General features: G+C 49.4%; 8 protein-coding genes across 12 annotated transcripts; 4 read left to right on the top strand and 4 right to left on the bottom strand.

Annotated features, from left to right (window-relative positions):
* The first annotated feature begins 851 nt into the window (after nt 1-851).
* Nucleotides 852-3,726, top strand: J3458_012877 (uncharacterized protein). The gene is made up of 2 exons (XM_007810527.2): nt 852-3,072; nt 3,132-3,726. Exons 1-2 carry the CDS (start codon nt 1,309-1,311, stop codon nt 3,147-3,149), a joined length of 1,782 nt encoding a protein of 593 aa, XP_007808718.2. The 5' UTR covers nt 852-1,308; the 3' UTR covers nt 3,150-3,726.
* A 1,164-nt stretch (nt 3,727-4,890) lies between these two features.
* Nucleotides 4,891-5,049, top strand: J3458_012876 (uncharacterized protein; the record flags this gene model as incomplete). The annotated part of the gene is made up of 1 exon (XM_007810528.2): nt 4,891-5,049. The coding sequence occupies one exon, from the start codon at nt 4,891-4,893 to the stop codon at nt 5,047-5,049; it is 159 nt and encodes a 52-aa protein (XP_007808719.2).
* Nucleotides 5,050-5,620: 571 nt separating this feature from the next.
* On the bottom strand, nt 5,621-6,403 carry J3458_012875 (uncharacterized protein; the record flags this gene model as incomplete). Its single annotated transcript, XM_066120175.1, has 5 exons — nt 5,621-5,681; nt 5,748-5,784; nt 5,859-6,143; nt 6,206-6,230; nt 6,320-6,403. The coding sequence occupies 5 exons, from the start codon at nt 6,401-6,403 to the stop codon at nt 5,621-5,623; spliced, it is 492 nt and encodes a 163-aa protein (XP_065974810.1).
* Nucleotides 6,404-7,297: 894 nt separating this feature from the next.
* HST6_1 (ATP-dependent permease) lies at nt 7,298-11,582 on the top strand (the record flags this gene model as incomplete). The annotated part of the gene is made up of 3 exons (XM_066120174.1): nt 7,298-7,785; nt 7,857-8,505; nt 8,571-11,582. The coding sequence occupies 3 exons, from the start codon at nt 7,298-7,300 to the stop codon at nt 11,580-11,582; spliced, it is 4,149 nt and encodes a 1,382-aa protein (XP_065974809.1).
* J3458_012873 (uncharacterized protein) lies at nt 9,638-16,091 on the bottom strand. The gene is made up of 2 exons (XM_066120173.1): nt 13,172-16,091; nt 9,638-13,087 (listed from the first exon to the last, which is right to left on the bottom strand). The coding sequence occupies exons 1-2, from the start codon at nt 15,731-15,733 to the stop codon at nt 11,885-11,887; spliced, it is 3,765 nt and encodes a 1,254-aa protein (XP_065974808.1). The 5' UTR covers nt 15,734-16,091; the 3' UTR covers nt 9,638-11,884.
* A 3,276-nt stretch (nt 16,092-19,367) lies between these two features.
* On the top strand, nt 19,368-20,467 carry J3458_012872 (uncharacterized protein; the record flags this gene model as incomplete). Its single annotated transcript, XM_007810532.2, has 2 exons — nt 19,368-20,055; nt 20,130-20,467. The coding sequence occupies 2 exons, from the start codon at nt 19,368-19,370 to the stop codon at nt 20,465-20,467; spliced, it is 1,026 nt and encodes a 341-aa protein (XP_007808723.2).
* IKS1_1 (putative serine/threonine-protein kinase iks1) lies at nt 20,314-23,328 on the bottom strand. Of its 4 annotated transcripts, XM_066120169.1 has the most exons (3): nt 23,105-23,328; nt 21,556-22,997; nt 20,314-21,484 (listed from the first exon to the last, which is right to left on the bottom strand). In XM_066120169.1, the coding sequence occupies exons 1-3, from the start codon at nt 23,149-23,151 to the stop codon at nt 20,826-20,828; spliced, it is 2,148 nt and encodes a 715-aa protein (XP_065974804.1). In that variant the 5' UTR covers nt 23,152-23,328; the 3' UTR covers nt 20,314-20,825. The 4 variants fall into 4 exon arrangements, with proteins under 4 accessions (XP_065974804.1, XP_065974806.1, XP_065974805.1 ...); XM_066120171.1 differs by having other exon boundaries at nt 21,556-23,328; XM_066120170.1 differs by having other exon boundaries at nt 20,314-22,997.
* A 234-nt stretch (nt 23,329-23,562) lies between these two features.
* On the bottom strand, nt 23,563-26,307 carry PYK1_1 (Pyruvate kinase). 2 transcript variants are annotated; one of them, XM_007810534.2, is made up of 3 exons: nt 26,011-26,307; nt 25,361-25,828; nt 23,563-25,192 (listed from the first exon to the last, which is right to left on the bottom strand). In XM_007810534.2, exons 2-3 carry the CDS (start codon nt 25,807-25,809, stop codon nt 24,025-24,027), a joined length of 1,617 nt encoding a protein of 538 aa, XP_007808725.2. In that variant the 5' UTR covers nt 25,810-25,828; nt 26,011-26,307; the 3' UTR covers nt 23,563-24,024. The 2 variants fall into 2 exon arrangements, with proteins under 2 accessions (XP_007808725.2, XP_065974803.1); XM_066120168.1 differs by having other exon boundaries at nt 23,690-25,192; nt 25,361-26,117.
* Between the last annotated feature and the right edge of the window lie 11 nt (nt 26,308-26,318).

The following is a 26,318-nucleotide window of genomic DNA, read 5'->3' as shown; positions in this document are numbered from 1 at the left end:
GCATGTCCAAAAATCGACTATTGCGTGTGTATTTGCCCATGGCCAACGCACAAATTCAAGTGGATTGATTCGCCGGTACTAGCTCAAGCAGCAGGGATCAAGGCCGAGGACAATGGGTTAATTCCAACTCGGACATCAGTCGACCTAGGAAGCGTAGCAGAGAGATGGCTGGTCGTCACATGAATATGAAAGGCAGTTTTAACTTGGTCAAAGATTTGCCGTGATATCCGAGGATCGGGACTCCTGTTGGAGTCGCGGTTCGTGGATTGACCGGCCATAATCGGGAATAATAAGGCTGCCTACTAGGTAGGTAGGTAGGGTGCCTAGATGTTCGGGGTGGGGGGAGAGAGCATAAGCAGTCGGCGGGGATTCGACCGATTGGACGGGTTTGTGTCCTGGAGTATAGTTGCAGAGTGGTATTTTGGGATAGAGAGTCAAGATGAATGTCGTCAGTAAAAGGTCTGTTGGTATCTGGTGCGCTTAAACGTTCCGGCTATGTCAAGTCAATGAAGATACGTACCCAGATGCCTACCCTAAGTGCCTGACAAGTACCTGGGTACGTAGAAAGACAACATTGAAGGGGTCAAGACTCCAAATGTCCTTTAGTGTTGACTCTCCCATCACTCACAGTGCTCAAGTTAAATAAGCATAAGTCGGCACGACCATTGACGATTTCCCGAGTGCCTTAGGCAATGGGGTACCCAAGGTCAAAGGGGCCGGGCTCATTGCGCGTCCACCTGGGCCGGTTGTGCCCGAGGCTTGTTCCCGAGGGTTATTCCCGAAAGATTCCACACCAGACCCAACTTTGCTCGTCGACTTATTACCTCATGTAGTAGTCGCTGACGGGTAATCAAAGTTTTGGCGCCTTCCACTTGACACTCCTCACCGCCGGGCTCCATGCCGATGCGCCGCGGCAGCAATTTTCATGGGCTGAATAAGCGGCACCGGGGCATTTGGCGCCCTCGGCATGGGGCTTGGATGCGGAATATGAAGATGATCTCTTATTCCCTTGGACAACGAGCCGCTAGCGCCGCCTTCAATATAAACCAAACCCCCCAATCTCCATGTTCCCAGTCTTGTGATGGACGCCTTCACTCCCAAGTCGAGAGCCGGTCGTACACACTTTGGGGTGGCATGGTCTGCGCCCAACAGACGTTTCGAGTTCAACTTGCACTCTGCCTCGTTGAACAACCGTCCACTGGCCCTCGTCTCGGTCCATCAACCCCTCAACCATCATCGCCAGTCTCCCGCCGCCATCTAGTTCACGGCATACCGGCGGCGTGATATTCCTGCGCCGTAGTCTCTGCTATGGAGTTGGGCAACAATACCGAAGCGGGAGGCCGTTGCTCTTCCGACTTGGCCGGAGAAGACGGCTATATTTCTGGTTTGGGTCCGGTGGCTCGTTTCACCAACATGAAGTTTGACGGCACCAGCCCAATCACATATTGTTACCTGTCCTTCGACACGGCCTTGCCCTCTGTGCCGACGCCGCAGCAAAGTGTCGGCGTCTACCCGGCTTGTCCTGACCTGAAGCCGTACATGTCTCCGCTCAAATGGAGTCCGGCTCGAAAGAATGTTTCATTAGCACTCTCGTGCATCGCCACGTTTCTCACTTCGTACGCTGCGGGTTGCTATTCACCCCCGGCGGCTATCATCGCCCGGGACCTTGACACAACCCGCATCGTCACCTTGGTTGGCATTACCACGTTTTGTGCGGGCTTCGCCTTCGCGCCCATGGCACTGGCACCCATCTCGGAGATTTGGGGTCGCTACCCCGTCTTCATCATTGCCGGCCTAGTATTCCTCGTCTTTCAGGCTGTCTGCGCCGTCATGCCTCACATTGCCGGGCTCCTCATCGCACGCTTCTTTGTCGGAGCCGGCGCATCTGTGTTTAGCTCCGTCGTCGGCGGCGTCATCGCCGATCTCTGGCACAAAAAGGAACGCAACACGCCCATGGCCCTCTTCAGCGGCTTTGTCCTGGCTGGAACCGGAACCGGGCCACTGGTCGCCACCGCCTTTATAAAGCGGTTCGGACAAACTACAACGGCGTGGAAATGGGCTTTTTGGCATCAGGTTATCCTGGATGGCGTGCTTCTCGTCTCCTTGGTTCTCTTGTTCAAGGAGAGCCGCGCCTCGGTCCTGCTAACCAGAAAAGCAAAAAAGCTAAACCAGTGGTATGAGCAGCTCGAGTCAAGGGGAATCTATGGCGTGTGTATGCCGGCCTCGTCGCCACCGCTGCCCATTGCCTCGTGCACATCTTCTGACGAGGACCAAAAGGGGGGACATGGCAGTCAAGAAAGGCACTTGCGTATTCGCTGGGTTGTCAAGGAGGACGAGCAACGCCCTCCTGCGTTGCAGATGATGAGTTTGTCCGTGAGGCGGCCCTTCCACATGCTTTTTACCGAACCCGTCGTCTCTTCGTTTTCCCTTTGGGCGGCGTTTTCTTGGGCCGTTCTCTACATGTCGTTTTCTGTCGTGCCTTTTCTGTACGAAAACAATTTCGATCTTTCCAGCCGAGTCTATGGCGCCATCATGGCCGCCGCCGTGGTCGCAACAGCAGTGAGCATCTTGCAGCAACATCTGCTCAAGCACCCGCAGTGGCGTGTCCACAAGGGGCACTTTGAGTATTCAGATTCGAGGTTCTGGGCTTTCATGAGAAGCCGTTTCCCGACCGACTCTCCCGAGGCGAGGCTCTACTTTGCTTGCATCACGGCGCTGTTCCTGCCCGCCGGCTTGTTCGGAGCCTTCCTGTGTCCCGAATCTATGAGTGGATATGCAGAGGCTATAGGCCTCGGCTTTGCCATCTGGGGCATCTATTCCATCTACCTGGCGACGTTCAACTATCTTGCCGACTCGTACCAGAGCTATGCATCCTCGGCCTTGGCAGCCCAGAATTTCTGTCGCAACGTTTTGGGTGGCATATCCCCCCTCGTCGTGAAGGCAATGTTTACCAATATGGGCCTCAAGGGTGCAGGGGGCATGCCGGGTGGTATTGCCTTGGGGCTCTCTGTCATCCCTTGGGTCCTGCTGCTTTTTGGCCAAAGGATTCGGTCACGGAGTAAACTTGCAACTGTGAGTGCCACGTGGTCCATACTCTTTTCCCCGGTGCTTCTTACTAACCACACGTCAAGTCTCTCCAACACCAGTAGAATAGGATGTGGTATGAAGCAGGTTACTTGTCTGGTGGCATCATTCTGGCCCCATGTATCAGCGTCGAGGAAACCTCAGGGTTGTATAGAAAATAGACAATAAACATGATAAACGGTGGGTATCCCTTCCTAAGCATCAAGCGCCGCTTTTTCGGTATTTTTATCCATTTTTGGCTTTTTTTTGATGATTACTTTCCGGGGCGAACGAAAAGTTCTAGAGACAATGCCTAAGCTATTCTTCATGTAGTATTTCACCCTTTTCTATTTCCCTCTCTTGTCATGTCTGTGGTTTACTGTTCTCGCCCATGTGGCTGAGTTTGGTAGAATCCTGGACCCCCTATATCGCTCTGCCCTGTGTGAGTTCGAGGAAGGTGGCAATGATACCGCAACAGGAGACTAGACGGGCTTTCATATAACATTATAGAGTAACCGCTTTGTGGTTCATATATTTAATGCTATTCCTTTGAGAATAGACCATCCGCATCCATTAGCTACGCATCAATACAGCAGCGGAAGTGACCTGTACACCGCGATTCGTTGACGTTAGTTGTACGTTTAAATTTAAAGCAAAGACTACCATATTCTACAGCCATCCCGCTCCTTAAATTTTACATAAGAATGGAGTTTCAGATGTCCTGGTTTTCCAACCCCGTCCCAAGACCTAATATTTACGATAAAAAGTCCCCTGAATCCAGCTATAATCTTAGCGTTCAAAACCTGCCCGCTCAAAGCAGGCTATTTATGAACAGACTTCATTCCCTTCCAGGCAAGGAGACCATGAAGGTCCAACAAGAGCCTTTTCATAATGAGTAAACTTGCGGGCGGGGGAGGGTCTTTCGGGTTTTAATTTAATTTAAAAAATTTTTCTTCTTGGCCATTAAACAAACGCGTACGTTTGTTGAATAAATTTCGCAGGTTTCCCCAAATGTCGCACGTTTTACTTTCCAATGCATCACGGTCTTGACGGCGCACCGACTTCTAGTGCCTCTATCAATGAATCTTGAGTCAACTGGCACATTCTTGGACCTGCCACTTCGCAGCCCTCGGCATGCCTCCACATGAGGACCTGTTATTCAACTGCCCGATGGGCAAATGATCTGTCGCGCTGTGGTTGCTGCTGTGTCGACTTTAGCTTCCAGATGCAGGACGATTCTGGGCATCAAGACAGGGAGCAGCCGTCTCATGCAAACAATGCGATGAGCGGGCGGCCGCCCAATAGCCGGTGTTCTTTCTGTTGTACGACTTAACGAAGTGGACTTGGCACAGGGAGAAAGACTGGACAGGCTCAGCATCAGAAGAGGCACAGGTCGCCTTGTTTCCACCGTCTGTTAGCCGTCGAGCTAGCCCACACGTGCTTCGATTCCTTTGCCGAGATGATGCGCGTCAAATGCTGATTTATACTGATGGCGCCTGTCTCAACAACGGACAAGCCTACCGAAAGGCAGGGTGAGTTTCCATCTTCGGGCCAACTGACCATCAGATACGGAGGGATGTGTCAGCCCGACTGGAGAACAAAGGGCCATTTGGAGACGTATCAAGTCAAACAAGCAACAGAGCTGAACTATGAGCTGTGCTCGCCGCGCTTCGCTTCCGACACTGGGAGGGTGAATGACGGAAGACGATAGTTCTCGCAACTGACTCTGAGTACGTGGCCAAAGGTGCCACGCAATGGGCTCGTACTTGGGTGCACAACGGATGGAGAACGTCATCTGGAACGGTGAAGAATAATGATATGTGGCAGATGCTCCTCGGCGAAGTTGAGCGTTGGGATTCCTGGGGCGTCAAAGTACAGTTATGGGGCATTCCAAGGAAACTCAACGAGATGGCGGGTTCAGCGGCGAAGCAGGCCGCAGAAGAGACTGAGACGTATGATACGTATGATACGTACAAGGAGGCCTAGGGGATCCTGGTATAAGCAGGATACGCAAGTTTTGAGTGATAAAACGTAACATTGATACATGGACATACGTCGACCAAGTCGTCAACCAAAGTTTGTCTGCAAGGCCGGACCAAGGGTCCCATGCGCACGCGCTATGATGTCTAGCGTCTCATCGGCCAGGCCACAGTTTAGCCAGGAAGTTTTGTTATGACCTGTAGCTGGTACAAGTATCTAGCTGCTAGCTGCTCAGATATTAATAAGTGTCAAATTCCCCGCATGTATCAGCTCGTAAGCAGATGTATCCATTCGTTCCCGCTTGCGCGTTGCTAAATTTCAGGCAGACCTACTCTTGGGATGAGACTTTTGCAGCCAATTGCTGGCAGAAGCGACCTTGAGTCATCCGAAGCCGGAAAACTTTAGTAATAGTCTGTGGCCGATTCCTGGTCAGACTACTCCGTACTGGTGTAAGATAATTCCGTTAGATAAAGAGGACAATCCGTCCAACTTGGCACAATACAAGACATCTACATTTATTTATCTTTGAAACTTTGCCTGGTTCTTGAACGGCACAATGTAAACCATTTTCGTATTTTTATTTGGCCTTCTGTCCTTGAGCCTGCTCGTAAATCCAGTCGTTTAGGCCGTTCTTGTTTCTACACGCGAATGACTTAGCCACTGAGTCATTGTTGGCTTTGCGCAAATGAGAATTCTGTACGTACCTTGCAATCTCAATAGCATAGAACTGCATTCGGGGTACTAAAAGACAGAGCACTGTCAGCCAACGCCCTGCTTTGTCTTCAATCAATCGAGCATGATTGGTGCATTCTCACCAAAGATTGTAGTGTTTTCCTCATATTCTGCCTTGGCGTTATTGCGCACCATGGTTCCAAAATTGTAATCGTCGACCTTTTTTTCGTATGCCATCATGAAGTTCCTCCAGCGTTCCTTGCCCTCTTTGCTTTTCATCTCATCCTCGTCGACGGTTGCGGCAGGGTCGAATTCGGGGAATGCTTCTTTGAGGTGGTCATAGATTTCATCGTCCATCTTTGTTAATCGCAGAGTCGAGCCCTTGACCTTCTCTAGGATAGACCAATAGGTTTGCATGTGCTGGACAACTGCAAGGGTGAGGGTTAGCGACGGCTACAGCTCTTAAACAAGGAGATTCGCGCATGCATACCTTTGACGGCAAATTGCTTCTCCATCTATAGGTACATATAGCTATACGGTCAGCGAGCCTGATCCTCGAATTGACATGGTTGGTTAACAGCTGGGGTGTGTTGCGTTGACGCACATCCTCCATATTTCCGGCATCCTCCGCGTTGAAGTTGGCCGGTACGCGGCCCCCGGAAACTGACATGCTCTCCATGGGATCCATTTTGACGACGAGAATTGATGTCTATTCTTTGTTGTTGTGGTTAATGTTGCATAAACCTGTAAGTAGTGGCGGTTGTGCAGCAAGTCAAAGTTGTCTAGTCTTGAACAAAATCCAACGTGGGGTCAAACAGTGGAACTTTTCTTGGAGGGGCATTGTGTTTGCTTCTCGATGGGCCTAGGAAGCTCTTGGCCCATGACATCAGTTGACCGTTTGTCACTGTGTCAGCGGACTCTTAGCACTGTGAGGAGGCACTGTGACCTTGTGGTTATTGGTTACGTACAAGCCCAAGATCTTCCCTAGCGAGGTAGCTCTCTTATAAAAACGGGTAGCCGGCATGTTTTCTTCTATTTAGTAATGCAAATACTCGGCTCAAAGACGTAGTCAGCGGTCTTTGCATTGTCTTCTATCGCTTACGTTTTTTAGAGACCACACGCACCGGCTCACATTAAAATGGTCAACCCGGCACGACCTTTCCGGCAACGATGCATCAATCAGGGAGTTCTTATCTCATAGTCGTTTAAATATAAACATATAGTTTGCTAACAAAACTCTTTGTCATGCATCGCACTGTCACTGCTCTCGCTGTTGCTTTGGCCCGTCGCAAGGGCCGCGATGCGCTGAACAATACTATGCAACTCTTGTGGGACAATGGGTTCGTGACAATCAACTTCCATATTCCCCTCTAGTAGCAAGTCAATGCGTCTCTGGAAGTCGGGGGTTCGTGCCATTGTACGTACCGTGTAAAGAGAGTTATTGTCTCACTCATCATCTTTGTTTTCGCAGCTTGTGCCTTGACGCTAGTTCTCAGCTTGCCCTCTTGGTATATTCTTGTTCTTTTTCTTGTCATATTTATTGCATTACCGATTTCAGTCCCTACTACACGATGCTTTCACTATGGAGCCGTCAAATCCAATGTCTGGAACCAAGAGCGAGCCTTCATTGGATTCGCTTCAAGTCTGCCCAAACTCCAATGTCAGCAGCATGACTGGGTATTCCTGGAAACGACTCCTTTTCTTCACTCGGAAACAGCATATTGGGGTTTTATCTGCGGCCCTCGGCGCAGCAGCTTTGGTTGCAGCTTTAAGGACACTCCTTTCGGTAGTCCTGGGTCGAATCTTTGACATCATTTCGCAGCTTGGCCAAGGAGCACGCACAGGACAGATCGCTCTTGCTGATGTCTCGACTTGGTGCCTTGTGCTTGTTGGCCTGGGGATCGGAAGTTGGATGGCAAACAGCTTATTCCTCGGTCTTTGGATTGTCTTCGGTGAATTGCAAGCGCGCGAGGCTCGCAAGCGTGCCTTCACCAGTCTTTTGTCCCAGAGGCCAGAGTGGTTTGCGGCACTGAATGATGGTATTGAGGGACTTCACATTCGATTACACACGTAAGATGGCTCTCATTCGTATCAACACAGTCCAGTCCCATTTCCGTATCGATTGACGTGTCTATTGCTAGGCAAATTCGTGATTTTCAGTTGGCAACATCTCAGGTGCTCGGATTCGTCGTCAGTGACATTATTACATCATGTGCTTCACTTGGTACTGCTCTATACTACTCTTGGAAGCTAGCCTTGGTTCTCTTGACGACTTTACCAGTGTCTTTCATCATTCTTTGCATCGTCACGCGTAATGTGGATGCCGAAATACGGCTACAGAAGCAACACTTACAAAAGGCGTCCACTTCCGCCGCCGCTGCCGTCAACGGAATCGATCTTGTCACGATATATGCTGGTCACGACCGGGAAGTATCCAAATACGCCTTGGCGCTCAAGAGTGCTGCTCGACACTTCTTGATTCAAGTTCGTTGCAACTCAATTCAAACGGGCTACATTGCCTTCTGGTCAATCTCAGTTTTTGTTCTGGGCTTCTGGTATGGCCTCGTCTTGGTTGAAAAGGGAATGTCGCCCGGAAACGTTGTAACAACGTTTTATGCAATTCTTACAGCATTCCAAGGTATTGAAGCTCTTGTTGGTCACTGGCTTGTCTTGCTCAAAGGCAAAGGCGCAGTTTACTTCCTATCAGACCTTGCCAAATCCGAGGGAAGCTTTGAGGCGCCTTCTGCCAAAAATCATCAGGAATTTATTGGCGACGTTCGGTTAGAAAAGGTAAGCGTGTGCGCGTGCGTCTTTCGAATGGTGTGAAATGGCGCTTGGGCTAATACTTCGTATAGGTAAACTTTGCCTACGAATCAAACCCTGACAACAACTGTTTGACAGAAGCATCATTGCACTTCCCAGCAAAGAATATGACTTTTTTGATTGGTGACACTGGTTCAGGCAAAAGTACAGTCTGTGCCTTACTCGCCAATCTTCTTACACCTGCTAGTGGGAAAGTATTGTTTGATGGCTGTCCTGTTGATCAGCTATGTCAGGCTTGTCTCCGAAGGCAAATCGCTTTACTACAGCAGACCGGTCCTGTCATTCATGACACATTCTTCAACAATGTGGCACTTGGACATACATATCCATCAAAGGTCACTGAGTCTGATGTCTTCCAAGCATGTGAATTTGCGGGGTTACGATCCCTTATACTGAACTTGCCTTTCGGATTATCTACAGTGATTTCGTCTGATGGCCATATACTCAGTGGTGGCCAGAGACAGAAACTTGCTCTGGCAAGGGCGTGGTTACGAGACCCGGCAGTCTTGATTATGGACGAGCCCACTAGTGCCTTGGATCCTATCAGTAAATCCGAATTCATGACGGCCATTAGAAGGTGGCGACGGGAGAAAACCACCATCGTTGTTACCCATGATTTGTCAAACATTGAAGATCAAGACTTCGTTTACATTTTGAAAAATGGCTCTGTATTTCGCCAGGGGAAAATGCGAGAGCTACGGGATGTCGCGACGGCCTTCTGTAACTCGGAGAGCGAGGGACCATCAAATCACCACGGCTCGCGGGATAGCTTGGCTTCAGATTCAACTAAGACGCAACAAACAAGTCAATCATGCCATATATACTACAGCCAGTTGCCCACTGTCTCGCCGCAAAACATGTCCTCCCTAATATTATCAGCAAAAACAGACAGCTGCCATGATAGAAGAACTTCCCGAGCCGATTGCCGCAGAAGTGTGACACGACCGCCATCCATGTGTTGGCAACTGCCTTCCGATTGCGAAGGGACAAAGCAGCAGTTTTCGAACTACCTAGATCGCCATTTCGAAACACCAGCCGCAAATGGGGAACTCTTACACCAAGACTGGCTCTTTGGGTTAAAAGATAAGCAGACACTAACAGATAAGAGTGTCACAAGACAGAATATCGAGGATGATGATTTAGAATCTACCTACACGAAAAAAGAAAGCCAGTACGATAGCATGTCGGCTATATATGAAGTATCAGAGAAGAATTTCGGTCCGCTTAATCGCCGAGTCGCATCCTTGCTGGGCATTGTTAGCACGATATGGCCCTCCATCGCAAACCGAGACCGTGTGACGCTCATTTTTGCCATCCTTCTCTGTCTAGTTACTTCTGCCGCAACACCTGCCTTCTCTTACTGTCTTTCTCGACTTCTTAGTGCAATGTGGACCAAGACAGGCAAAGAAGAAGGAGCGAGGTGGGCTTTATATCTTGTCGGAGTTGCCGTCATCGACGGACTCTCTACAGGAGGGGCACATTACCTGTTTGAAAAACTTTCCCAGACGTGGGTTGATAACCTCAGAAAGCGAGCATTCAGGAATGTCCTGGGGCAGCCAAGGTCATGGTTCCAAAGAACTCAGATATCATCTGCACAGCTCAGTCAATGTCTCGACCGGAACGCCCAAGAGATGCGCAGTATCGCGGGCAAGGTCATTCCTGCTGCAATCATTGTTCTCGCACTGACATCCATATCGATCATTTGGGCTATGACAATATGTTGGAAATTGACATTGGTCACACTATCCCCTTTACCATTGATCATTATTGCCGTGGAGGCCTATTCCGTCGTCAGTTCCACATGGGAGCAGAGATGTAATGACGCGGCCACAAATTCTTCTTCCATTCTGAAAGAAGCACTTCTCAACTTCGAATTCGTTCGAGTCTTTGCACTGGAGTCTTATTTTAGTGGCAAACAAGCTTCAGCGGCAGACCAAGCTCTCCGTGTTGGCCTTGAGAAATCGCTTTATACAGGTCCTTTATTTGGTCTTTACCAGTCCGCCATTATGCCCCTCACTGCTTTGGTCTTTTATTATGGCACCTTGATTGTAGCAACAGACTCGAGAACCAGCGTGGGTGAAATTCTTCAAGTCATCAACCTCTTGTTGTTTTGCATTGGCACGACATTTGAGCTTCTAAATGGCCTTCCCGAACTTACAGCGTCCAAACAAGCAGCGGCAGATTTCTTGGAGTATGTTCAGTTACCCGACGCTACTCAGCCGCTGCGATACTTGCCGAATCAGCCTTCTTCCCCGCTCCCAATTCAGATGTGTAATGTAGACTTCACGCCTGACCAGTCTTCTCCTAAAATTTTGAATGGCCTATCCCTTGACATCAATCCAGGCCAGTCTCTGGCAATAGTAGGCGCGTCTGGAAGTGGAAAGTCTACAGCATTATCGCTTCTTCTCGGAATCAACACTCCAAATCAGTTGTCACAGAATGAAGCAGAGGTTGACAGATTCGGGCTGAGTTTTGGCAATGTGCCCCTACCCAACATCGACATGGAATGCCTCCGTTCAACAATGGCGTACGTCCCGCAAAAACCCTTTCTTTTTCCAGCCACTATTGCCGAAAACATTGCCTACGGGATTCAGTCGGCATCCTCGCAGTCTCTTTTAGAGTCGGTTATCCAAGCTGCCAAAGCAGCAGGGATACATGAGTTCATCATTTCTCTTCCAAATGCGTACGAAACCGTCGTCGGCGATGGAGGCCAAACACTATCAGGGGGTCAATCTCAACTGGTGAACATAGCGCGTGCCCTGGCAAGAAGGCCAAAACTTCTTATTCTGGATGAACCGACAAGTTCGCTAGATGCGGACAGCGCAGCCACAGTCCGTTCAGCGATATTGACCCTTATCCGATCGTCGCAAGGGAAGACCCGCGGCATGGCCGTCGTCGTGGCTACTCATTGTGTGAAAATGATGCAGGTTGTGGACGAGGTCGTACTTCTCGACGCTGGTACCAAGGTTGACCAGGGGACGTACACTTCATTGGTGGCAAATCGCGGCCCCCTGAGGCGACTTGTTCATTATGGTGCAGAATGATATGTACCAGGACGTTTTAATTATTGTGAATGTGCAAGGAAGAGCTATACAAGGTTGAATGGAATACTAGCTAAATGATTTACATTATTCATGTCTTTGATGCGGCCAGAGCCGGCCAGATCGCATATCTGTAGCATTAAGAGTCTCTATGAGTACTATATAGATGTCATGTCATCGTGACAAAAATGATGTATACAAATTTTTTGTAACCTTGCAAATGCCTCTTCTCCATATACCTATTCTGGCCAATGAGTATATAAAAAAAGAAATCTATCTCCCCTTCTGCTTCAAAGTATATCCTCTCATCTCCGCTTAGATCGCAGAAAACTCTCCCATGTCAACCCGCGCTTTTGTGGCGTTGTAACTGGCCTGGGTCGAGTCGGTTCAACCCAAACGGCTCTTGCTCGTTGTCTTCTTCGGGGCACACGAGCAGATTCTTCGTCATGAGTTCTATACATGAATTGCATAATTGCCGGGTCTTGACTCGGCGGAAGGCTGAGATTGCTTCTCTTTCGGATAATCGGGTCATCTTCCAGTGTCTTGGGATGGAGTTCCAAGACATTCTTGCCAAGAGAACGACCCAACCTCGCAGCCTCGACTAATACTTGGAGGTCTACATCTTCATCAACCTCGCTGGAGCTTTCAGCGACCGCGCCCGATGCGTGCCTTCTGTGACTAGACGCTTCACTGTGCGTTGATCCACTTATGGGTCGCTTAGAGGCTGCTACGTCTTCACCACCAGTCTTCCCACCCTTGGTGGAAGGGGTCATCTCCCGAGAATCCTGATTCAGCTTTTCACGGCTGCGAATGTGTAAAATAGAGAGACAAGAGCACCATCCGTTGAATGGCTTGGTGATCCATCGAAGGAAGTGACCGACTCTCTGAAAAAACGAGGCGACGTATCTGTCTGGCACCTGGCGGATCAACGCACCGAGGGGAAGGGTAAGTATTCCAAAAAGCATACTCCATCCCCACTGCGCTCCTGTCAGTGGCACAGTGTCAAAAGCCTCTCCGCCTTTGAAGATGATGACAAACTGGCCTACCAGAGTGAGAACTTGGACACCAATGAACCAAGGATTGCGCAGCACTCCTTGGTACCAGATATCCAACTTGTTATCCACCCTTCGGCAATTATGTTGATTGAAAAACTGCATCCAGACATATATGTTGAACACTAGAGTCTGCAACTTTTCAATCTCCGATTGCGTATGCGGATCAAATATTTCCCAGGCAGCATAGTGTACTGTAAAGATAACGGCAAGCTGATAGATAGCTTGCCCTAGGATCATTTTCCACATTGTGATGGTGATAATTGGGGCATTTCGGGGTTCTGGCTTGCGCTTAAGAAAGTCAGGCGAGGGGAGATCAGTAGCAAGACCCAAGGATGCAAAGATGTCCATAATCAAGTTGATCCAGAGCAGCTGAACCACTGTGAAGATGGAGTCACCGACGAGCTTCGAAATAATGGTGAGAGTACCAGCTGTGATGTTAATTGTGAATTGAAACTGTATTAATTGTTCTGTTAGTTCATGTGCGAGCAAAGTGTAAGGAGCACACCATCTTCGCTGCGAGATACGGCCGTCACTTACTTGACAAAATTTTTTGACGGCATCATTAATTGTGCGACCCCAGCTCAGAGATTTCACAATGGAAGCAAAGTTATCATCAAGGAGAATGATAGAAGCTGCCTCCTTGGCAACCTCGGTGCCCTGAATTCCCATTGCAAAACCAACATCTGCGGCTTTGAGAGCAAGGGCATCGTTGGTGCCATCCCCTGTCACAGCAACAGTCTCCTTCATTGCTCGCAGACGGGTTACAAGGAGAAGCTTGTCTTCTGGACTCGATCTAGCCAAAACTTGAAGACGTGGAATCACCTCATCCAGCTGGGCCTCGGAAAGCTTTCGGAAAGTTGGTCCATCCATCGCAATCCCTCCGCCTGAGTAGATGCCGCACTCGGCAGCAACAGCCTTGGCCGTCAGGAAGTTATCGCCAGTAACCATGCGAACAAACACTCCGGCGTCTTGGCATTTCTTGACCGAATCGATGACCTCTTCACGCAGAGGATCACGGATGCCAAAAAAGCCAATGAATATCAGTCCTGAGGCAAGCCACTCAAGGTTAATGGTAGCAGGGTCATCATCAGGGCTTTCGAAAACTTCCGATTCATCAAAATCTTTGTACGCGATAGCTACTGGGCGCAGCATACTGCCTGCATAGTCTTGAATTGTTGCCCGGAACCCACTTCTGTCATCTTCGGATAGGCGGGCGGCTGTGAGTTGATATGTATGGTCCTCCAAAATATAAGCGCAATACTCAAACACGATTTCAGCGGCACCCTTGACTAGTAATCTATACCTTCCATTGGGAAGCCGGATGAGCACTGCCATCCACTTTCGGGAGGACTCAAACGGCAGCATGGTGAGAACCGGATTGTTGGCTCTCTCGGTTGTCAAAAGCCCCAATCCCAGATGGTCCCGGCTGAATTTGAGTAGTGCAGTTTCGGTGCTGGAGCCGAAATACTCGGAGACTTTGGAGTCATCGCCTTCGAACGCAGTTGAATTCAGCGCAATGCTGTCTTTGATAAGGTCCTTAACTTCATATGACATGGCAGAAACGAGCTTCGTCGATCCTTCATTCCCAACTACAGCAGATCCCGGTTGAGGCTGCCCAACTCCCACAACTGGAGAGTCCATGTCATCGAAAGTACCGTCAAGACCAATGCGACCAGCGACGACTGTCATTTTGTTCTGCGTAAGAGTGCCGGTCTTATCGGAACAGACGCAAGTAGCATTGCCCATTACTTCGCACGAACGAATGAGTCGAACCAAATTATTGTCACGAAGCATGCGTGTGGTAGCAAACGCAAGTGCAACAGTGACATTCAATGCCAGGCCCTCGGGTACGGTTATGATGACGACAGTTATAGACAAAATGAGAATGTGGAAGAATGCCTCTGCCTTGTTGGACGGCCCTTTGCTTGCCATCCAGTTCAGTAGAACCAAGTACCGGATGAACAAAATGACGAAGAAGATGGCACCAACAACGGCTCCAAACACAATAAGTTGCTTACCTAGTCGGCCCAGTTTGGCTTGCAATGGCGTCTCCTCTACATCTTCACGCAGGGACATGAGAGTACGGCCATAGGTGGAGTTGGAGCCAACGGAGGTGACTAGGTAGCGTCCTACGCCCCGGGTGACGGTAGTTCCGCTCAGGATGAAGGGATCGGCAAGTACGGCATGGGAGGCATCGTGGTCGCCAGGGACAGTCTTGTGTACCATGCCAGATTCACCAGAGATGGAGGACTCGTTTATATGGAGACCGGAAGCCTGCAAAAGAACGCCATCAACAGCAACGACTTCGCCCGCTTCAATATGCATCACATCTCCGACATTGACTTCCTGTATAGATATGAGTTGCGCTCTCCCGGATCTGAAGACAGTTACTTCTCGATGTTTTTTGCGTTCATTCAACTTTTCGAACTTGTGATTCTTTTGCCAGTCATTGGCAGCACTTGCAAGAACGATAATAACAATGGCAATAACAACAGTTACGCCATCAACCCACTCAATGTTGGACATTCCCTCCTCGGCACTTACGGATTGGTAGATGCCAATAGCCAAAGATATACAGGCCGATATTGTGAGGAGTATGAGCAGCTTGTCATTAAAGGCAATCCACATGAGTTTGAAAAAGGATTTTTGTTTCCGGCGCGGAAGTCGATTGGCTCCGAATATTCGTTTTCGATCCGCAAAATGGGGGTCGGGCCCGTCTCCGAGACGTAAAGCATGGTAGGCATGATGTGTCGAGGGCGGATGGACGCTCTGCAGTACTGGAGAACGCGCTTCCCTGCCGGCAGCCACGGCCTCGTCGAAAGAGACGGATCCGTCGAGGTTAGTCTCGTCAGCGCTGAGGCCGGCAGCGATGTCAGTACGTAGACCAGCGGCCAGGCCGCGAGTGCCGCCGAAGTAGTCGAGAGCTTCGAGGCTGCGAAACGTCATCAACTTGTGCAACTGGGACGGAGTAAAGGCGAAATTGTTTGAAGGTATGGGCGACTCTTCGCGCAACTCCTCTGCTAGAGGTCTGGCATTGTGGTCTTGGGCCGAGCCATGGTTGTCACGGCGCTGGATCGGCTTGACGGCAATTGAATCCATAAATGGTCGTAGCCAACCAGTAGCCTCTGGATAGTCTAGAGGTACTCAAGTCCGCTGATTCTCGGGCCTTCACGGGGTGGGATGAAAACGGTAACGGCTGGGCATGTCCAGAGAGGAGCACAAGATATTGGCCCAAGTAACGGTGATGTGGTTGTAGTTGGTACGGAAAGGGATACCGGTTGGCTCTTCAGTTTCTCCAACCAAGTCGCAAGGGTTAAAAAGGAAATCAACGGAGCCGAGTATTTGACAGCCCATCCGGAGGTTGGCAAAGTGAGATGGGGGAGCGGAGGCTAAAGAGAAAAGGTAAGTGGACGGAACTTCGTCACTGCTCGCTCAAGTTGCGCACATCGTAGAAAAGGTACGGAGTAGATTGCTTGGTGAGTGGGAACATGGAACTAGCCTGTGTCAATTTGACCTGGATGGACGAGCTACCGGGCTCTCCCCCACCCCAGGCTCGGAATGCAGGTGCCAAGGCTGAGGCAGACTGATCCACCGTCCACAAGGACGCAAGCGTTTGGCTACACGAGAGGATTGAAGACCCTTCGGGCATTCTCGGTGGAGAAGGGGGGAGGTCATCATTTTCAGCCTCTCTCGTGGACCAATTCATGGGCCGCCGCGTTGATCTATACGGGGAATCGATCGAATCAGTACCTCTTCGATTGACTTCTTTTGCCAAAGACACCACAGAAGGAGAGAGTCGACACGCCAGAAAAGATAGGTCTGTACGTGGGTTTATTCAGCACCCTCAAAATATACCATCTTAATAATAAAACTATAAGTACGAAGTATATATTGATATATGATTTTGTATTTAAATATATGATTTACAAAAAGTTTATTTTAGTTATATTGTATTATAAACATAAGATATTGCTGGCGTCGAAGATAAAAAACAATAGAACCTTTTTTTTTGTTACTGTGTGGAGGAATTCGGCCGCACATCGCAGCGAGGAATTTGACCGTACATCGCAGCTCGATTTAGCTAGCAACGTGGCCTCTAGTCACGTGCCGTATCACGTGACATGTCACGTGCCACACAATTATATAACTAGCTTTTTAGAGCCTTCCTAGAAAAATAGAACCTCAACCTTCTTGGCCCTCGTGGCTGTTGCGTTCACTGATATTTTTGACTGATATTTTGACCGATATTTTAACCGATATTTTAACCGATATCTTGTGTGTGGTTTTTCCCTGCACAAATTACCTAGCAGCTGACAGCGTCATGCTTGCCTTCCTGGTTCACGATTTGAATTCATTTAATCCCGTCGACGAAGCAGACGACTTCCACGTGCTGCACCGTCCCAGCCAACGGGGTGATGGTACCAAGTTGCGAATTACCAAGCAATAACCAGACGTTGCTTAAGGCCCTAATCCTATAAACCGCGACTGACAGTCAGCCGGCTGAAAACACTGCATAACACGCATAAATATAGCGCTTACCCATTTTTAATAAGGGATTTACACATAAAGTTATAGACGAAACCCATATTATTTATAACCCTCTATTTATAATGTATTATGCTAGTAGAGACAGCGTAAATGCCTGTAAAAGAAAGTTTTTAGTTAATTCTAGGAGCTGAATGTAATCCGCGAAAACGTGCTGAACACATTATCATGCTGCTGATCAGCCAGACCTGTGGAGCGGTACGAGGGAAAACCCCCACTATCGTAATGTATCTTCCTCAGCCGGCTGACGATCAGCCGCGGTTTATAGGATCAGGGCCTAAGTAGGCTGTTGACTGCGCTGTCCGGTGCTAACCAGACCATGCAGCTAGTAGCTTGGCAAGTTTAACGAGCCAAACACGTTAAAGGCGACCCCTGCTCGATGGCCCATACACTACCACAAGACCAGAAGGTTAACTCTTGTTCTGCGGGTATAGCAGCCAATGGACGCTGACTTGAACGTTGGATTTGATGCCACGGGGACCACTTGAGCATTTTGGCTTGCTGATATGCATCTTATCCAAGCACGCCTTGACTTACCAGACTCGTTCTTGTCATTCTGGGCAAACTAGGGTACGTGGACAGCGGGGTCGACGACACCGTGAGGCGTAATGACCCAGATAACTCAACAACCAACTCTAAAGTCTTAAATCTATGTATTGTATAGTACCCATAAGCAGTTTAACATGGCCAGCCCAGGCAGTAAGTAGTTACTGTTCTGTTTCAAAGCATTGACGCAACGCACAACTACTAGGGATATGTGACCCATGCTTCGCGTCGAAGGCGTTGCTCACTGTGCTGCCAAGAGCCATCTGGAACATTCAACGTCAGTTGCATCCGCTAGTTTGCACCAGTCTCCAAACAAACCGCAAGATGCCAGCATCTACGGAGTATGTATGTATGTATATATTAGTACGGAGTGCCAACCACCCTCATGCCATTTCCTTGCCCTAGCAGGTATCCTCGTCCGTTTCCCTCAACCTCATGTAGCGTACCGAAGCTTCGAGTCCGCAGCCAGTCTGGTTGATGTCCTGCTGTCACGCGTCTGCCCAAGTCGTTACCTTAGTAGTACTCAACTGCCTTGGCCTTCGCTGGCACAGAACACCCCATCCTTTGACCAAATGTCCGAATGCCATCAATTTCGCCCAATTTCGCTGGAGCGGAGCAAGTCGAGATATTTGGGTGCGGTCTGGTGGGATTAAAGTGTAACCATAAGACGAGACATTAGACACCGGTGCTCCAAGAGCTGGCTTGGCTTGTTCAGTAACTACTAGGTACCTAGATAGTTGGGGCACTATTTCCTCAACCTGACAAAACAAGCGAGACGGCATCTACTGGGTATTTTGGAACACACAGCTCGGCAGCACACTCGCCACTGGTCCTCCTATGAGACACTCGGTGCTGTCTTGCCGGGTAGAGTAGGTTTTCTGGTGGGAATATTCATTTCTTTGCCTGCCCAATCTTCTTGGCCGAAGCCGTGTGTCTTGTTTGCAAATCAACGTCTCCTTTTTGCGGCGACTTTGAAACTCTTCGCGTAGTACAGGACAGCCCGGGCCATTTTGGCCCGCTACTTGGCTGCCTTGAGATGCCAACTGGTAGTTTGCTGGCTCCAAGGCTAGCGTAGCCTTCGTTCGACATACTCGGCACGTTCTCGCCTGGATAGCTTGTGGCCTCGCTTCATTCCTCGCCTGGAAATCACTCCCCACGCTCGTTTTGTAGAACCGTAGATTAAGTACTGATTGGAGCTCTGAAAGACTTAGTATCTCTATACAAATCTTTAGCCTGCGCGGATATTATAAGCAAGCAACGGCCGCTGTGGTGACCCAACTACTTAACCCATACCTACCCAGGACTCATGCCCTATCAAACGCGTATTAGCAATTCGACTGTGCTGTTGTTAGATAATTCGCAATATGACGATAGTCCAACTTATTCTTTTAATAAAGCTAGTAGTGTTGGCTCAATGCCAACCCTCGGTCTCAGCAGCTGGCGCCGACAATAGGGTGGCACCAAAAGTAGTGGTTGTGTCGATGGTTTGTTCATCAAGATAAAAGTCTTGACTCTCAACTCGATAACTGATTCCGTGTCCCTACAACAGTGGCGTCCCGAGGCACAAGTCTGGCATACCAGATTCAACGAGTCCGAATTAGGGAACCTCGCAGCATGGTCAACTGCTGTTTCCGGCTTGTCAATGCTATATCCCCGTGTCTTCTGCACGGAGACTAGAAATATCTGCCAGCTTACACTTGGCGAGGGAGAAATCAACGCAGCAGCATCGATGATGGCATTGGTCTTGTCAACCCAGTTTGACTTTCGGAAGTCGTATTTTCTCTTTGCAGGCATTGCCGGTGTCAATCCGCATTATGCCACTGTTGGCAGCGTGGCAATTGCTCGCTACGCAGTCCAAGTTGCCCTTCAATATGAGATTGACCCCCGGTCGTTGCCGCAAGATTGGCCAACTGGGTACATCTCCTATGGGCGTGACTATCCCCTTCAGTACCCTTCCGTGGTGTATGGGACCGAGGTCTTTGAAGTCAATGAAAATCTTCGGCAGGCGGCATTTTTATTGGCATCTAATTCCAGTCTCAAGGACCAAAAGGGACCTCAGGAATATCGGTCAAAGTACTCTGGTGGCGGATACCGTGATACCATGGCCACAAAGGCGCCCAGTGTTGTCAAATGTGACATCGCTACCAGTGACGTCTATTATTCAGGAACTAAGCTTGCGGTCGCTTTTGAGAATACAACGACTCTATGGACGAATGGCTCTGGAATATATTGCATGAGTGCCCAAGAAGAGAATGCCACACTTGAAGTAATGGTCAGGGCGGCAATTGAAGGTCTCGTTGATTTTGCGCGAATCATACTTGTCAGAGCTGGTGAGTCATTTCCTACACACCTCGGGGCTGTGTAAGAAAGTACCACTCATATAGCTAATGAACAATTCATGCAGGGTCAAACTTTGATCGACCGCCACCTGGTCTTTCAGATTGGGAACACTTGAGGCGGACCGATCAGAATGGGTTCATGATTGCCGTAGAAAACTTGTATAATGTTGGCATCGGCATTGTTCGGGGTATCGTTTCCGATTGGAATTGCACATACCAGCGAGGAATAGAGCCGAGTAATTACATAGGCGACATTTTTGGCAGTCTGGGTGAAGAACCAGACTTCGGGTTTGGAAGTATTACGGAAGGCAAGAAGGTCACTGCCGGGGGTTACAATCTTGGTTTAGCTACCGTTGAGATGGAAAGGCGGAAAGGTTTTGGGCTGAGGGCCACACTAAAATGAGAAAAGTGTGCCCAGATCAACATATTTGTTCTGCTAGGTTGTGATATCCAGGAAAACCCAATCTCCCTAGCATTGGAAATAAACCACTTTTCCAAAACAAAATAAACAATAGACCCGACGAAGCCGATAGGACTGCATGCTGATAGGCGCGAGGAAAACTGGTTGCGCTCGCCTCTCATAACCGTGTTCTTGCCTGCTTTCAAAAGGCCTGCTTTCAAAAGTACAACCGTGATACTAAAGACTAGTGTTTCAGGTAAACGCCATCGACACACGTGTACAAGCAATAAATAAGTCCCGAACAGCCTAGTGAAAATAAGGAAGCAATGTTTTAAAACCAATAGCTCTAGAACTCTCCCTATCACTCCGCCCACTCCTCTTGCAATGGCGGTGTACAAAGGATGTTCCATCGACGAGCAACCCAAAGAGTAATGAAATGAGCCCCCAACAGTGCTACGCTTGTAGTAATACTTAATCGACGCTGAATACTTCTTTCATCCCAATTAACTTCATTATTGGCGGCAGAAGTTGGCCAGCCCAGCTCAATAGCGGCTATAAGAATGAGGGGCGTGCCCACTTCAAAGCTTACAACATATGGCCAGCATGGCCGAGTGAGAGTGGCGACCTTCAAGGAAAAAATCGCAAGGCGAAAGATAGAGTTAAGCGAGTCGGTAGTAAACCCGAGCCCAGAAGACATACGGTGACTCAAGATCGAAATTTGGTATATGAACTCCGCTGCCCATGTCCGAGGCGGTGCCATTAGCAGACGTGGAGCAGTTAGTTCCGACGAGTCGACATCTGACGATTGTGGTCCATTCACGATACCGGAGCCCCTTCGGCCTTGGTCTTGATTTAACTCCAAGTGGTGCTGGTTGTGGGGATCATGATTTACGAAGACGTTAGGCGGTGATGTCTGGGCAGGGCTTCCCATGGCTTCAAAGGAGTTTGGATGTGGTGGGTTTGGGTCGACATTTCCTTTTCGACTTCCTGTACGTCCACGAGGCTTCTCCTTTTCAGGATCTAAGTGAGCGAGCGAATGTTATATTCCTCTGAAACTGTACCCATGGTGCTACTGTGATGGGCAAACTTACCTGGGACAGGGGTTCCGGGAGGCACTGGGGAGTCCAGATTCTGTACCCGACTGGCCACCCAGTCGCCTTTGGTAATGTTATCGAAATTTGTCTCGCTCCTCATTGCTAACAAAACTTCATTTGCGCTAGGGCGTTCTGTCGGATCAAGAGCCAGCAGCTTCTTAAGAAGCTTATACAACTTGGACGGCAAGTCTGGACGTTCTTGCCGCTCATCTTGGAAACCTTGCCAGTCCGTTATCTCAGCTCGAAGTTGGTCAATATCTTCTAGCTCCTCCTGTATAGCATTGGCCCCTTGGTAGGGTAGTCTTCCAAAGCACATGAAGTAAAGTATCATGCCGAGTGAGAAAACATCCGACTTGGTTGTGAAGTTTCCATACTGCCCTGCGACGTCCATTCTCAGAACTTCGGGGGCGCAGTACGAGATGGTGCCAGTTGACCCGGTGGACTTACGCACGGCATTCTCTGGTTGAACCTCGCCAAAGTCGCTGATGAGGCATGTCAGTTTCCCTCCCTCGCGATGTAGAAGACAGTTACTCGGCTTCAAATCCCGGTGGATGTAGTTCGCGCTATGAAGATAGGCCACTCCAGACGTAATGTCTTTGAACAGGGAGTATATTTCTTCAAATGACAATTGCGGCCTTGTTGAACCTGACGGAGCTTCCGCCTGGCTTTTTGACCGTCGTCTCATCTGTGCCTTCAGCTCCTCCTTTGTAAGCTCTCTAGGCGCACTGCCGACAACATGCTGATGGAGGTCACCGCCATTACAGTACTGCTGAAGAATAAAGGCGCAAGCAACACTGGGTCCAAATCTAGTCAGTTGGACATCCTCTAGCCATACATGGCGATAGGAGACGAGGTTGGGGTGGGAGAGTTTAGCTAGGAGTTCAACTTCGACCAAGACCTTTTCAAGCCACGAGTGGTCATCCCCAACCGGAACTCGCTTGCATGCAAAGTGCCCAAGAGGGCATCCATCAATTTCGTGTCGTACCAATAGCACAACACCCTTGCCTCCTTTGCCAAGTACGCGTTCTTCGACGAAAAAGCTCCTGAAGTAGTTCGGACTGAAGGCTTCTTTCCGGATTCTGCTACCTTCAGCTTTGGGCACTCCTGGGCTACTGGACAGAGATTGAGACTCATCCTGCCCTGGTGTAGGTTCTTGTGGAGAGGTAGAACGGGTAGCAGATCTAGTTGCCAGAGCGGGTTCAACAAGTCGACGGACAGGACTAGGAGGACCGTTTCCCCGCGCGAGATGATTGCCTGCTCTGAGCATGCGAAAGTATTCTGGGTCCACATATTCATGATTCATTTCATATGGTCGCTCGAACGATCTTTCCGGTGACGATGCTCGACCCAACGGCTGATGGCACGTGGGACATTCAGAGCCGCGGATCTCAAGTCGCTGGGACTCGGGATCCCGAACAACAACAGCATTGCGATGACGCCTGTGCAGAGACAGCGTTAGCCATGGGTTGATATCCGCAGGTTGTTTTTAGCACACCCAAGCCAATGCGGTTTCACCTCTGCTTGGATAAATTGCGGGCGGACTCACAGCACAATCTCACGGCCCTCCCTTGGGTGGTAGGGTATTAGCGACATGCCAACTCGGTGGGGAGGCGCATTTCCTTGTCGTAGATAAAAATCTTGGAGCAGTTCGACGTTCAAAAATGTGGCTACAAGTAATAGATGTGGCAGGGAGGGTGCTGACTGGTGGTGCTATCCCAAAGTAAGTCGGATCAGCTGGGTCAAAGCTTGCGAGGCAATCGAGAGCTTTCCTTGGCCTGGTTCAATAAAATGCAAAGGTCAAGTCCAATGTCCCCCGTCTCTGCACGTACAAAACGGGGACTGGAGCTTCCAGACGCCAGGTGACGCCACACCCCGCCACGAGCTGAGGTTGGGTGGGGCGACGACAAACAGCTCAGGTCAAGGTTGCAAAGCCTACCAGAGCTCCGCTGCTCCACCACGTAGGTTATCGAGTAACAAAAGATGCGGGAGCGGTGTTGTCCCTCGCTGGCATAGGTACATACTCCGTACATGTGTACGAGGAGCTAGGGCTCAGCTGGTGAAATAGTTTGCTTGGATCCATAGCCATGGCCGTGATCCCTGCTCCTTGGTTCTTCATGAAGTATGAGAAATAGTTGCGAAAGACCTTCAAGATCGAGAATCTTTAGGAGCGCAGAGTACTAGAGCTCCCGGTAGATAAACTATCGACGCACAGAAAAACGTTCCCCATCCGCAAATGATCAAGTAATCAAGAAGACGGGAAGACGACTATAGTACCAAGTGAAAAAAAAAGAAAAGAAAAAAAATTAAACTCAAGACGTTTTGGGCTCACTAGTCTGGATCATTGCACTGTAAAGTCTATCAAAATCCTCGGCTCGTCCAACTCCAACACGTTATCAATTTTGTTCTCGTTCCCGTTCCCCTTCACTTGATACTTCACCATGAAGTTTTGTTTTTCGCTTTTCTTTCTTAAGCCTGGCCAATTCCCAGGTGCTCGGGGTCGGCACGGACGATTCGCAGCGTGTTGGTGTTACCCATGCCTCCCTTCCAACCCTGTACGACAACCACGGTGTCACCTGGGGTCAAGACATTGAGCTCCAGTGCATGATTGACAGCCCACTTGATACGCTTGTCAACATCCTCCTGCCAATTGACCTTATCAAAGTCAGGCTTGGCCTCGGGGAACAGGAATGGATAGACTCCACGATATAGGTGACTGAAGCGCGAAGTTGTGGCATTCCGTGTCACCATAAAAATGGGGCAGACTGGCCTGTACTTGGAGAGCAGTCTTGCAGATTCTCCCGAAGTAGACAGCACAATGATACCACCGGCAGCTAAATCAAGGGAAGCACGTACAGCTGCCATAGCGCAAGACTCAACAGTCTTGACTGGGCGTTGCACGAGAGTGCACATTTCCTCGAAATGCGAAACGTACGGGATGGAATTTTCGGCTTTCAAGCACGCCTCATGCATTTCACGAACGGCCTCGCATGGATAGTTTCCCTTTGCCGTTTCGCCAGACAGCATGACGCAGTCTGCTCCGTCAGTGATAGCATTGCCAACATCGCTGATTTCGGCACGAGTGGGCCGGGGGTTCTTGATCATGGATTCCAGCATCTGCGTCGCGCAAATAACGGGCTTTCCAGCAATGTTGCACATAGCAATCAGCTTCTTCTGTGCCGCAAATACCTCTGCAGCCGGGATCTCAATCCCAAGATCGCCTCTTGCAACCATGACACCATCTGTCTCTTCCAGAATCTCTCTGAAGTTGTTCAAGCCCTGGCGGTTCTCGATCTTGGCAATGATTTGAATTTGCTTGCCCTCCTCACCAAGTACTTCGCGAATGTCTTTGATGTCTTGAGCTCGGCGGATGAAGGAGGCAAAGACCATGTCCACCTTGTTCTTGACGCCAAATTTTAAATCGGCCTTGTCCTTTTCAGACAGAGCAGGAAGATCGACATCGGTATTGGGAAGATTTACACCCTTCCTAGAAGAAATGAAGCCATTGTTTCTGGCACGGACCTCAACGGTCTTTTCGTCCTTTATGCTTAAAACGTCGAAAGCCAGAACACCATCGTCTACATAAATAACGCGACCAGGCTCAATAACCTTGGTAATGTTCTTATAGTCAACATACCTGCAGAGTTTATACATTAAAGCAACATTATTAGTCATGCTCAAGAACGGATCGCAGGAAGAGGTCTTTAACTTGAAGCTCATGTCATGTCCAGCGCCTTGAAGCGCAGTGGTGGACCTTGGTGACAGGCAAAATCATGCAATGTGAAGTGGGACTTTGAGGACTCACATGTTCTCGGTGTCGCAGCTGGCGGCATATTTCTCATCGGTAGTGAAGTTCATCACCGTACCGACAGAGATTGGGATATCTTCGTCATTCTTGGTGTTGCCAGTACGGATCTCTGGGCCCTTGGTGTCAAGGGCAATGGCAACCGGTCGGCCAGCATGACAGGCGACAGCAGCTCTCGTATTATCAATGACAGACTGATGGTAATCGTATGAACCATGGGAAAAGTTCATGCGCACGACATTGAGGCCAGAATCGCGGAGCTTGTTGATAGCCTCGACGGAGTTGGTCTTGGGACCAATAGTGCAAATGATGGAGGAACGACGGTAGTTGTGCTCGGGGCTGTAAGCAGTGTCGAGTGAAGCTAGCCAGGCGACTCTACCACCCGTGTCAAGGTGGTCCTGTTGAGCAGCAGCCATGATGCTAAATGAACGGCTGCGAGCTGGAGCCATTGCAGACGGCAACTGATGACTATTCAAAACACGACTTGTTAGAGATGGCCCTTCAGTGACAACAAGTTCGCTGCGTTCCATTAAAGCAGTTTCTCGTAACTACACCCAAGGCAAGCAACAAGGGATTGACGCCCAAAGCTTGACAGCTACCGGATCCGGATGGCAAGGGTGGGGTTAAGAGCAATTAGAGAACGAACGTACAGCTAAAAATCCTGATTCCTCAACGGCAATAAAGTTTTGAGTACGCAAGCAGAAGTTTGAAATCGGTTGACTGCTCAAGATATGGGTGACTGGTGGGAAGGCAAAAGAGCAAGTGGGCAGGAAATGTGAAGAGATCCAAGTCTGGTGGGGGAGGGGAAGCGATGAATGCAGCTTTGACCTGGTGGTACGCACACGTAGTAACGACTGGTTGAACGAGACGGTTGACGTTTGACGGGCTCGGCCAAAACTGCCCAGGTAGTGGTTACTCCTACTACCAAACTACTCCGTACCTTGACCTGATCGCCCCG

Source organism: Metarhizium acridum, assembly GCF_019434415.1.
Source record: "Metarhizium acridum strain ARSEF 324 chromosome Unknown scaffold_272, whole genome shotgun sequence".
Taxonomy (NCBI): Eukaryota; Fungi; Ascomycota; class Sordariomycetes; order Hypocreales; family Clavicipitaceae; genus Metarhizium; species Metarhizium acridum.
The sequence above is the reverse complement of the archived record's forward strand: the minus strand, read 5'-3'. Positions and strand labels throughout refer to the sequence as shown.